At 40.7% G+C, this 12,286-nt stretch overlaps 1 protein-coding gene across 20 annotated transcripts in view; it reads left to right on the top strand.

Annotated features, from left to right (window-relative positions):
• The window catches only part of R3HDM1 (R3H domain containing 1), a 198,949-nt gene that overhangs the window by 181,661 nt on the left and 5,002 nt on the right, over window positions 1–12,286 (top strand). For 18 of the 20 annotated variants that reach the window (XM_030801250.1, XM_003267601.4, XM_012502532.2 and 15 more), the window contains 3 exons: window positions 1,811–1,914; window positions 2,439–2,611; window positions 7,606–7,750. In XM_030801250.1, the coding sequence (XP_030657110.1) occupies window positions 1,811–1,914; window positions 2,439–2,611; window positions 7,606–7,750 (422 nt within the window). Of the gene's footprint in view, window positions 1–1,810; window positions 1,915–2,438; window positions 2,612–7,605; window positions 7,751–7,853; window positions 8,105–12,286 lie in introns of those variants that run through there. The other 2 variants (XM_030801264.1, XM_030801265.1) reach the window with 2 other exon arrangements.

The raw sequence follows: 12,286 nt of genomic DNA, 5'->3' as shown, positions 1-12,286 counted from the left end.
GAACAAGATGAGAGTGAGGGGCATGGCTCAGGAGAGCTGTTCACATGGGTTAGAACAGAGCCTAAAAAACCTCCCACCTATGGGGGCCTTTCTGTTTTCCTCAATTTCGGCACATTTACAGACTTAAGCTGTATTATTTCCACAGGTAGCTAATACTTATATTACACATTCCAATCATAATTAACATAAATTTCAGAAAGTACTGTTTTCACTTATGATCCAAAATCACTTTCTATTAAATCCTCCCTTTATATCTCTTTTTCCCTTTTATTGAACCGCTCTGAGTTACTGCCCCTAAAAATGCATAAAGCTTTACTAATTCTTATTAACTGTCAGCCTGAAAGAATTGTTTAACTTTTTATTATGGAAATCTGTAACATATATAAATATAAACAGAAGTATACTGAACCCATATGTGCCCATCACCAATTACGTAATTACTAATCTGTTTTCATATAAATCTCTGCCTCGTCTCCCTCCAATATTAGTTTGAAATAAATCCCAGGTATCATAGTATTTCATTTTCATGAGTATTTCAGTATATGTATCCCTGAAGGATTTTTTAAATCCCATATAACTAATATCATCTTATATCTTAAAATATTGAGGTTAATTCATTAATTACGTCAAATATCCGGTTAATATTTGTATTTCCTTCTGCCCCACAAATATTGCTTATGTTTTTACACATTTGTCTTAGAGTTTCCCATAATCTGGATTTTACCGATTGCATCATCATGCTGTCATTTAACATGTCTTCCTGTATTCTCTGTAATTTAGTAGTTGTATATAAAGTTTCATGCAATTATATGAGACACAGGTGCAAAAAGTTATTTCAACTAAATTAAGAAATACTGTTTTTGTAAGACAGCTTTTTAAAATGAGAAAGACAATAGGGTTTTAGACATAAATTATGGTTCTTAGTAACTCATGAATTCTCAGAAAGAATAGTATCGTTCTGTGGTTTTTAACTATTATAAAATAATTTTCTAGAGAAAACTTCGGAGATAATGTTATGACAAACCCGTATTAATTTGAGTCTGAAAGACTGCTCAGGCCAGGCACAGTGGCTCACACCTGTAATTCCAGCATTTGGGGAGACTGAGACGGGAAGATCACTTGAGGTCACAAGTTCAAGACCAGCCTGGCCAACATGGCAAAACGCCATCTCTACTAAAAATACAAAAAGTAGCCGGGTGTGGTGGCAGGCACCTGTAATCTCAGCTATTTGGTAGGCTGAGGCAGGAGAATCGCTTGAAGCCTGGAGGCGGAGGTTGCAGTGAACTGAGATCGTACCACTGCACTCCAGCCTGGGTGACAGAGCAGAACTCCATCTCAAAAAAAAAAAGACTAACTGTTCAAAAATACAGCAGTAACTTAATGGTTTCACACTAATAGCCTTTAATTTTTGTCAATATTTTGTTAACTATGTCAGAACATGTTCTGTTGTTTCCTCTATTCTTAGTAATTAGTCTCGCTCTGTCACCCAGGCTGGAGTGCAGTGGCGCAATCTCGGCTCACTGCAAGCTCTGCCTCCCGGGTTTACACCATCCTCCTGCCTCAGCCTCCTGAATAGCTGGGACTACAGGCACCTGCCACCACGCCTGGCTAATTTTTTGTATTTTTAGTAGAGATGGAGTTTCACCGTGTTAGCCAGGATGTTCTTGATCTCCTGACCTCGTGATCCGCCCGCCTCGGCCTCCCAAAGTGCTGGGATTACAGGCGTGAGCACCGCGCCTGGCCCATTCAGGAATCTCTATAGTCATCCTCCTCTCATTATGCTGTGTTTTTGTATTTGTTTTTTCCATAGCTCTTCAGTAGGTTACCTGCAACATCCAGGATCAGAACAAGTACAGTTTCCTCGAACCACTTCACCATGCAGTTCCCAGCAGCTTCAAGGCCACCAGTGTACAGGTATGAAGAAATCAGTGAAAATAAGATAATGATTGGTTCATATGAGAAATAGTTCGATTAATTTCCTTAGGCATTTCTACAAAAAGATTCTCAATTTTTGATGTGCTGAAATACACCCACAATATTGAGGGTGCTGTTCTGAATCATAGTTAACATGTGCAGTCCACTTCTTCCTTTCCTTCTACTGCTGCTATCACAGTACTATCCTGATCCTCCTTTCTCAGAAGTATTGATATTCTCTAGGGTTATTTCCTATGCCTTCTCTCATTACTCTTCCAGCTGTTCCTGTTTACGCCAACTTACCTTTATGATAAGTGAGATATTTAGGCCTACAGAGTCCATCTTATTGCCTGTTTAAACACACAATACTTGTAGTATGATGCACTAGGGCTTCAACTCGGTTTTCTTAGTTAATAGTAAAATTTTATTCAGAAATGTAAAATTACTGCTGTTACCCTAGTGTTCAGAAACACCAACTAGTTGCTAAAATATTCTGACTGTAGCATCTTAATTCCGATTTTCAGGTGGGCCACCACCGCCACCTGGTGGGGGGATGGTGATGATGCAGCTCAGTGTACCAAACAATCCACAATCTTGTGCCCACTCACCCCCTCAGTGGAAACAAAACAAATATTACTGTGATCACCAGAGAGGACAGAAGTGTGTAGAATTTAGCAGTGTAGACAGTATTGTCCAGGTAAGATGGTTTTGTTCATTATCATTTTGAAACGTTACATTTTTGTTATCTAAGATTGACTTATAAGGCTTGAATTTGAAATCCTGTCAGCCAGATTAATAAAAGAATTTGGGCCAGGCGCGGTGGCTCTCCCTGTAATCCCAGCACTTTTTGGGAGGCTGAGGCACAGGGATCACCCAGTTTCAGACCAGCCTGACCAACATGGTGAAATCCCATCTCTGCTAAAAATACAAAATCAGCCGGGTGTGGTGGTGCATGCAAAAATACAAAATCAGCTGGGTATGGTGGTAGCATGCATCCCAGCTACTCAGGCGGCTGAGGCAGGAGAATCACTTGAACCCAGGTGGGTGGAGGTTGTAGTGAGCCAAGATCGTGCCATTGCACTCCAGCCTGGGTAACAAGAGCGTACCTCTGTCTCAAAAAAAAAAAGAAGAAAAAGAATCAGTATTTAAATATTATTTGCTAACTTCTGCGTATTCAAAAAAACGTTTTTTAACTTCAAAAGATAAACTAGATCTAAAATTTGGTAAAGAAAAATAAGCATTTATCCTGCCTTTCCCATATGACTATATATTAATGTAACCAAATAGTTGATAAGGGAATGTTCTCTGTAGAATAATCCAGTTAACAAATGCAGAAGCAATGATAGAATTAGAAAATTGCCAGAAAATCATCAGCAGATCCTAAAAATATTAGATTAAAAAGTTTTGGTTGAGAAACTGCTCACTTAAAAAAAAAAAAAAGTTTTGAGGGGTATTTTAAATGGATGAATTAGACAGACAGCCCTGAATCCACTGATCAGTTATAACATCACCAAAAGTGGGCCAGCCAAACATTATTTACCTCTTAATGTGGTATAGAAGGAAGTACACAGCATCACTTATGATATACTCTTACTGAAATTTGAACCTGAATCTATTCAAGCCTCTAACCCTAGCTACTAGTTTATGGGAAATACAAGAAGGAACAAAAACAAATTACCTGATACCAGTGGGATATTTTACTTGACAAATTGGCCCTGTGACTTCAATAGATGGCATTTTGAAATAGGAGCTTGTTCTGTTATACATTACAAGAGACTCAAGAGGTATAATATCAGATATAATATATGGATCTTATTTGGATATTGAATGATCAAAAGATATTTTTTAAGGCTAGGCGCGGTGGCTCATGCCTGTAATCCCAGCACTTCGGGAAGCTAAGGCAGACCTGGAACGCAGGAGTTCGAGACCAGCCTGGGTAACATGGTGAAACCCTGTCTCTATAAAAAATACAAAAAATTATTCGGCCATGGCAGTGTGCACCTGTAGTCCCAGCCACTAAGGAGGCTGAGGCAAGCTTTAGCCCAGGAGTTCAAGGCTGCAGTGAGCTATGATCATGCCACTGCACTCCCCCCTAGCAACAGAGGGAGACCCCAACTCTTTGGGAAAAAAAAAAAAAAGACCCAGGCACAGTGGCTCATGCCTGTAATCCCAGCACTTTGGGAGGCCAAAGCGGGCAGATCACCTGAGGTCAGGAGTTCGAGACCAGCCTGGCCAACATGGAGAAACCCCATCTCTACTAAAAATACAAAACTTAGCTGGACGTGGTAGCGGGCACCTGTAATCTCAGCTACTCAGGAAGCTGAGGCAGTAGAATCGCTTGAACCCGGGAGGCGGAGGTTGCAGTGATCCGAGATCGTGCCATTGCGCCGCAGCCTGGGTGACAAAGCGAGACTCTGTCTAAAATTAAAGAAAAAAAAAAAAAGAGTTGTCCATTAGATATAACTGTATACTGAAATATTTACAAGTAAAATGCTGAGATTTGCTTTAAATACTTCAGGAAAAACAAAGCAGGGGCGATCACAGTTGAACCTGGATAATGGGTACATGGAATTTCATTATGCTTTTCTATCTATACTTTTATATACTTGAAATTTTATAGAATTAAAAGGTTTTATCTTTTGTTGAGACAAGGTTACACTCTGACACCCAGGCTGGACTGCATTTGCACAATCACGGCTTACTGCAGCCTCAACCTCCTGGGCTCATCATTTAGAGACAGGGTCTGGCTCTATTACCTAGGCTGGAGTGCAGTGGCATGATCTGGGCCTACTGCAGCTTCCATCTCCTGGGCTCAAGCCATCCTCCCACCTCAGCCACTTGAGTAGCTGAAACCACACATGCACACCACCATGCCCAACTAATTTTTTCTTTTTTTGTAGAGACAGGGTATTGCCATGTTGCCCAGGCTGGTCTCGAACTCCTGAGCTCAAGTGGTTCACCTGGCTCAGCCTCCCAAAGTGCTGGGATCATAGGCTTGAGCCGCTTTACCCAGCCAGTTTTTAACATTTTTTAAAAGATAGAGGTTCGGCATGGTGGCTTACGCCTGTAATCCCAGCACTTTGGGAGGCCAAGGAGAAAGGATCACTTGAGTCCAGGAGTTCAAGAGCAGCCTAGACAACATAATGAGATCCCATCTCTATAAAAAAAATTAAAAATTAGCCAGGTGGGGTGGTATACACCTGTAGTTCTAGCTACTCGGGAGGCTGAAGCAGGAGGATTGCTTGACCCTGAGTGGTAGAGGCTGCGTTGAGCTGTGATCACACTACCGTACTCCAGCCTAGTTGACAGAGTGAGACCCTGTCTCAAAAAAAAAAAAAAAGGAGGGGGTGGGACAAAGGTTATTATAGATCAGCTCACAAACTATCAATGGCCATTAAACAGATGAAAATATAAAACTACTTTTCATCTATATAATTGGGAAAATTCAGGAAGACCAATAATCTGCCGTAGTAATAGTTTGGCAAAGATCAAGTTATAAGCTCTGGGACTCTCTTTGTGGTAGTGTAAATTGGTACAGCTCTTTGGAATGCACTTTGGAGACATTTTTCAAAATGTAGAATTTGACCCACAGATAATGCTTCTGGAACTTTATCCAGTAAAAATTATACAATAAGTGCGAAAATATGTGTACAATATTTCTTTTTTCCCTGTTGTAATATTGAAAAACTGTAAACAGTCTTGACATTCATCAGTGGGTAACTGATTATTACTGTGCCATTTAGGAAAATGCCCTTAAGTGTGTAATACTGAAAATACACCTACTATTGAAATACTGAAAATACACCTACTACTGAAGATACACCTACTATTGAGATGGTAGTTTGTAAATAACCAGTCTCCATTAAAAGGAACTAAGGCTCCTTAGAAAAATAACTGTTGCCAGAGTTGGTGCAAGGAAAGTACCAGATGGGCGTAGGCCATCTTGGCTGTGCCAGAAAGTAAGGAAGGGATGGAAGAAAAATAGGGACGTGTTGAAGAATACAGGATCAGGAGTGGAGGTTTGGGGCATAAAACAATGATAGAAATGAATGATCATCCATGGAATAACATAAGAATTCATGAGTCCATACTGATAAAAATCAATAAATGGAAAATGAAACTCTGTCTTACCTCAGTGTAATGTAAAGTGATAAATGTAGAATCGTGAAATTAGAAGATCACCACCAGGAAACCATCAGGCAGGAGTCACCACCAGAAGCTACCAAACTAGTGGGTGAAGTTCTGAGGAAAAGCAGAATTTTTTTTAAAGTATCTCCCTACAAGATACTTAAAACTACAAAGGAAAAAAATGGTAATTTACAGTGGAGGAACCTGATAGGCACCACGTTAACAAAGCAGTCGAAGTAAATGTCACCAATACTGTGATGACAGATAGACATCAGGTTCCTTCTGATGTGATCCATTGCGAAGGACACATTACTTCTCTGGTGTTCCTTTCCCAAATATATAACATGAACTTTTAATGAGGAGACAGCAGACAAACCCAAATTGAGGGACAGTCTACAAAATAACTGATCTTCTGAAACAAATCTTCAGAAATGTCACAGTCATGAAAGAAAGAAGAGACTGTGCTGTTCTGCTTCAGATTAAAGAAGATTAAAGAGCCATGACAACAAAATGCAGCCCTTGATTTTAGTCTGGATTCTGGACTTGAAGGGAAACATTTTTCTTATCTTTTGCTATAAGGGACATTAGTGGGACACTTGGCAAAATTTAAATTAACTGTAGATTAGATAATACTATTGTATTGTTAATTTTCTGGCTTTTATTATTCTACTTTGATTATATTATAAAAGTCCTTGTTGTTAGGAAATAGACACTAATTATTCTGGGTTAAAGGAATATCATGTGAAATTCACTTTCAAACAGTTCCAGAAAACACAGTGATATATATGTATATATGTGGATGTATACACACACACACACACACACAGAAAGCAGTGTAATAAAAGTTAACGTCATTTGGGAAATCTGGGAATTCTTTTACAATCTTAGAAACTATTCTCTAATGAAATTATTTACATATGAAATGTTACAGTATTTAATATGAAAAAAGAGTGAGTTAGCTGTATGTATTCTCTCATGCAAAAGTATCGGCAATATTATTGCCAAGGTAAAAAAGCAAGTTTCAAAAGTAGGATGTAGTCTGTTATCATTTTTGTGAAAAATGGATGTATGAATGCATGTGCATAGAAACAATCTCTCTGCTGAGCGTGGTGGCTCACGCCTGTAATCCCAGCAATTTGGGAGGCTGAGGCAGGCGGATCACAAGGTCAGGAGATCGAGAACATCCTGGTTAACACAGGGAAACCCCATCTCTACTAAAAATACAAAAAATTAGCAGGGCATGGTGGCAGGCGCCTGTAGACTGAGGCAGGAGGCTTAGGAGGCTGAGGCAGGAGAATGGTGTGAACCTGGGAGGCAGAGCTTGCAGTGAGCCGAGATTGCACCACTGCACTCCAGCCTGGGCAACAGAGCGAGACTGTCTCAAAAAAAAAAAAAGGAAAAAAAAAGAAACAATCTGTTACCAGTGTTTATTTTTGGGAGTCGCAGATTACATGTTTCTGTGTTTGACTTATTTTGTAACAAGTACATATATGTAATCAGGAATAATAAAAAATAAGCCTGCCCAAAATGCTGACCCATTTTCTTGATGTATTGTAATTGCAGCACAGCCCTCAACTCAGTAGCCCCATTATTTCACCAGCTCAGTCGCCAGCACCAGCTCAGCTGTCCACCCTGAAAACTGTACGTCCCTCTGGACCACCACTTTCCATCATGCCCCAATTTTCTAGACCTTTTGTCCCCGGGCAAGGTAAGTGTACATGAAACTAGTCACAGCTTCAGAGAATTTAAGACATCCATTCCCAGTGACTTGGTAATTTATCTTGGTAATATTGCCTTTCTATTTTCCACAGAGCTACATCTTCACCTACACTCAGGCATGTCTATTTGTGACCATATACTCCTAACCTTAATGTGTCATTGCTAATTAATAATTATTAATTCAGTAATTACTTATATTTAGTAATTACATGATCACATTAAAATCGCTTTAACTTATTCTTAGAATCCATTCCTCTATAGTAATAATACACATTTTTCAACATTTTTTCGGTATTTTAATTTCTGCATTAGAGTAATATAGATCAAAAGTTTATCCAGGCCGGGCGCAATGGCTTACGCCTGTAATCCCAGCACTTTGGGGGGCCAGTGCAGAAGGATCACTTGAGGCCACTCAAGACCCCGTCTCTAGAGAAACTACAAAAATCAGCCAGAAGTGGTGGCACATGACTGTAGTCATAGCTACTCAGGAGGCTGAAGTGGGAGGATCACTTCAGCCCAGGAATTTAAGACTGCAGTGAGCTCTGATTATGCCAGTGCATTCCAGCATGGACAGCAGAGCAAGGCTCTGTCTCAAAAATAAAACAAAAAAGAGATTATCCAAAAATTTATTCAGCAATCATTTATTAAGGAAATGGCTATGCCCTTGGTGTATAAAGATGAGTAAGGAGAAGTCCTTACCCTCACTAACCCTTAGTCTACTTGGGGGAGCAGACGTGCAAGCAGATGATTATAAACTAATATGGAAACCATTGTATTTCCTAGAATTTATCCTAAGGATAATGCACACAAAGATTTATATACAGAAGAGTTTATCCTATAGCAAAAAAATTTACAAACAACCTGTGTTCATCAATGAGGAATACTTAAATTATGGGATATTCATACAAGTAAGATTATGTAGCTATCTAAAGAATCACTGAAAGGGGGCAGTATTCAGGCTAGGCACGGTGGCTTACACCTGTAATCTCAGCACTTTAGGAGGCCGAGGCAGGTGGATCACAAGGTTAGGAGTTCAAGACCAGCCTGGCCAAGATAGTGAAACCCCGTCTCTACTAAAACTACAAAAATGAGCTGGGCACGGTGGCAGGCACCTGTAATCCCAGCTACTCGGGAGGCAGAAGCAGGAGAATTGCTTGAACCTTGGCGGCAGAGGCTGCAGTGAGCCAAGATCGCGCCACTGCACTCCAGCCTGGGCGACAGAGAGAGGCTCCATCTCAAAAAAAAAATGACGACAGGGGGAGCAATATTCACAATATGGTGAGTGATTTTGAAAAACAAGTTACACAGACATTTTGAAGTAGTATGCAGATGTCTAATAAGCCCTTGCAAAGATATTTAACATCAGTCATTATAGAAATGAATATGAAGCCAGAATATCACTTCACACCCATTAGAATGGCTATAATCAAAAAGACGGACAACACCAAATGTTGGTAAAGAATGTTCTCACTTGCCAGGCATGGTGGCTCACGCCTGTAATCTCAGCACTTTGGGAGGCTGAGGTGGGTAGATCACTTGAGGTCAGGAGTTCGAGACCAACCTGGCCAACATGGTGAAACCCCATCTCTACTAAAAATACAAAAATTAGCCCGGCATGGTAGCACATGCCTATAATCCCAGCTACTTGGGAGGCTAAGGCAAGAGAATTGCTTGAATCCTGGAGGCGAAGGTTGCAGTGAGCAGAGATCGCACCACTGCACTCCATCCTGGGTGACAAGATTGACACTGCATCTCAAAAAAAAAAAAAGAAGAATGTTCTCCCTTGTAAGTGGGAGCTAAACATTGATGGACACAAAGAAGGGAACAATAGACGCTTGGGCCTACTTGAGGGGAGAGGGTGAGGATTGAAAAGTACCTATTGGATACTATGCTTATTACCTGGGTGACAAAATAATAAGTACACCAAACCCCCAAACCCCTACAACATGCAAAATCCACATGTGAGTACTTAAAAAATAATGTTGGTAAAGATACAGAGCTACTAAAATTCTCACACACTGGCGGTAAGAGTGTACAGTGAAGAAACCGCTTTAGGAAAAGGTATGGCAGTTTCCTAAGACTTTAATCACTTACCATATAACCCAGTAATTCCACTCCTAGGGGAAAGAGAATTGAAAACATGTTCACATAGTCTTGTGTACAAAATATAGCAACCTTATTTTATAATAGCTCAAACTGGACAAGACCAACATGTCCATCGACAGGAGACTGGATAAACAAATTGTGCTATATCCTTAAAAGGGTACTACTCAACAATAAAAGGGAACAAAGCAAGCTACTGACACACAACAACATGATGACTCTCCAGGTCACGATGTTAACCAAAAAATAAGACAAAAAGAGAATATATTCTATATGATTCTAATTATATGAAATCCAGCTGCAGATAAACTAATCTGTGATGTTAAAAATCAGATAGTAGTAGAGATGGGGTGTGGAACTGACTGGGAAGGGGCTGGAGGGAACTCTTCCAGGGATGGAAATATTCTTTAAGGGGGTGGGGGGGTGGGGTATGGTTACACGGACTTTTACAATTGTTAGAATTCATCAGATTCAACACTTAGAATGTTTATTTTATTGATTTTATTGTATGTTAATTATATCTCAATTTCCTTAAAAACTTATACACACACATATGTATGAGTCAGCCCACACATGTAGAAGAGTGAAAAGATACACACCAAAATGTTAGAAGTGATGGAATTACCAGGGTGGGTTTTGTTGATGTTGGTTTGTTTGTTGTTGTTTGTTTTGAGACACTGTCTTACTCCATCGCCCAGGCTGCAGTGCAGTGGTGCATTTGTGGCTCACTGCAGCCTTGACCTCCCCGGACTCAGATGATCCCCCTACCTCAACCTCCTGAGCAACTGGGCTTACAGGCACGCCACCACACCTGGCTAATTTTTGTATTTTCGGTAGAGACAGGGTTTCACCATGTTGCCCAGGCTAGTCTCGAACTCCTTGGCTCAAGCAATCTCCCCACCTTGGCCTCCCAAAGTGCTGAGATTACAAATGTCAGCCACTACACCCAGCACCAGAGTGGTTTTTATTTTCTCCTTTGTAATTCCCTATCTCCAAATTTTCTACAAAACAAATTCCTTATTAAATTTAGAAAAAAGGCTAGGCGCAGTGGCTCACACCTGTAATCCCAGCCCTTTGGGAGGCTGAGGTGGGTGGATCAGGAGGTCAGGAGTTAGAGACCAGCCTGAAACATGGTGAAACCCCGTCTCTATTAAAAATACAAAAAAAAAAAATTAGCCAGGCATGGTGGCGCATGCCTGTAATCCCAGCTACTCAGGAGGCTGAAGCAGGAGAATCGCTTGAACCCGGGAGGCGGAGGTTGCAGCGAGCCAAGATTGTGCTACTGCACTCCAGCCTAGGCTACAGAGCAAGACTCCATCTCTAAATAAATAAATTTAGAAATTGCCTATTTTAAAAAAATAAATTGAAACAGTATGCGTCATGCAGTCTGGTATGAATGCCGCAGGAGGAACACCTGGCCCAACCTATTAGGAGGGGTCTTTGTACTGCTGACTATAATCTTATCTCCATATTTGAAACAAATTAGCTGGGCGTGGTGGTGGGCGCCTGTAATCCCAGCTACTCAGGAAGCTGAGGCAGGAGAATCGCTTGAACCTGGGAGGCAAAGGTGGCAGTGAGCAGAGATGGTGCCACTGCACTCCATCCTGTGTGACAGAGCAAGACTCTGTCTCAAAAAAAAGGAGTTATCCATTAGATGTTTGTACACTGAAATATTTACAAGTAAAATGCTGAGATTTGCTTTAACAGGAAAAACAAAGCAGGAGTGATCACAGTTGAACCTGGATGATGGGTACATTATGCTTTTCTATCTATACATTTATATACTTGAAATTTTATAGGATTAAAAGGTTTTATCTTTTGTTGGAAAATCTTAAATGTCTTTATCTAGGGGATTCCAGAATGTTTAAGCAATGTTCTCTATATTCTGTTAATGCTAAGTTTTTGAGTCTCATTAAATTTTTAAAATTTCATTATTGTAGCACTTAACTCTGACTTCTTTACAAGTATTTTCTTTTTTTTTTCTTTTTTTTTTTTTTTCGAGACGGAGTCTTGCCCTGTTGCCCAGGCTGGAGTGCAATGGCGTGATCTTGGCTCACTGCAACTTCCACCTCCTGAGTTCAAGCTATTCTCCTGCCTCAGCCTCCCAAGTAGCTGGGACTACAGGCACACGCCACCACGCCTGGCCAATTTTTTGTGTTTTTAGTAGAGATGGGGTTTCACTATGTTGGCCAGGCTGATCTCGAACTCTGACCTCATGATCCGCCTGTCTCGGCCTCCCAAAGTGCTGGGATTACAGGCATGAGCCACCACACCCAGCCTTCACAACTGTTTTTTATACACCTTCACACTTCACTTGGCATCTCTGATCTCAGTGCTAAACCCCCATGTCATATCTTCCCTTCCATCTATAGGTTAGGAAAGAGTGAGTATGTCATGCATATGTCCTGCGCTGCCCAGGCAT

This window comes from Nomascus leucogenys, chromosome 20, assembly GCF_006542625.1.
Source record: "Nomascus leucogenys isolate Asia chromosome 20, Asia_NLE_v1, whole genome shotgun sequence".
In the NCBI taxonomy this organism is placed as follows: Eukaryota; Metazoa; Chordata; class Mammalia; order Primates; family Hylobatidae; genus Nomascus; species Nomascus leucogenys.
Note: the sequence above shows the minus strand (reverse complement) of the source record. Positions and strands in the feature narration are given on the sequence as shown.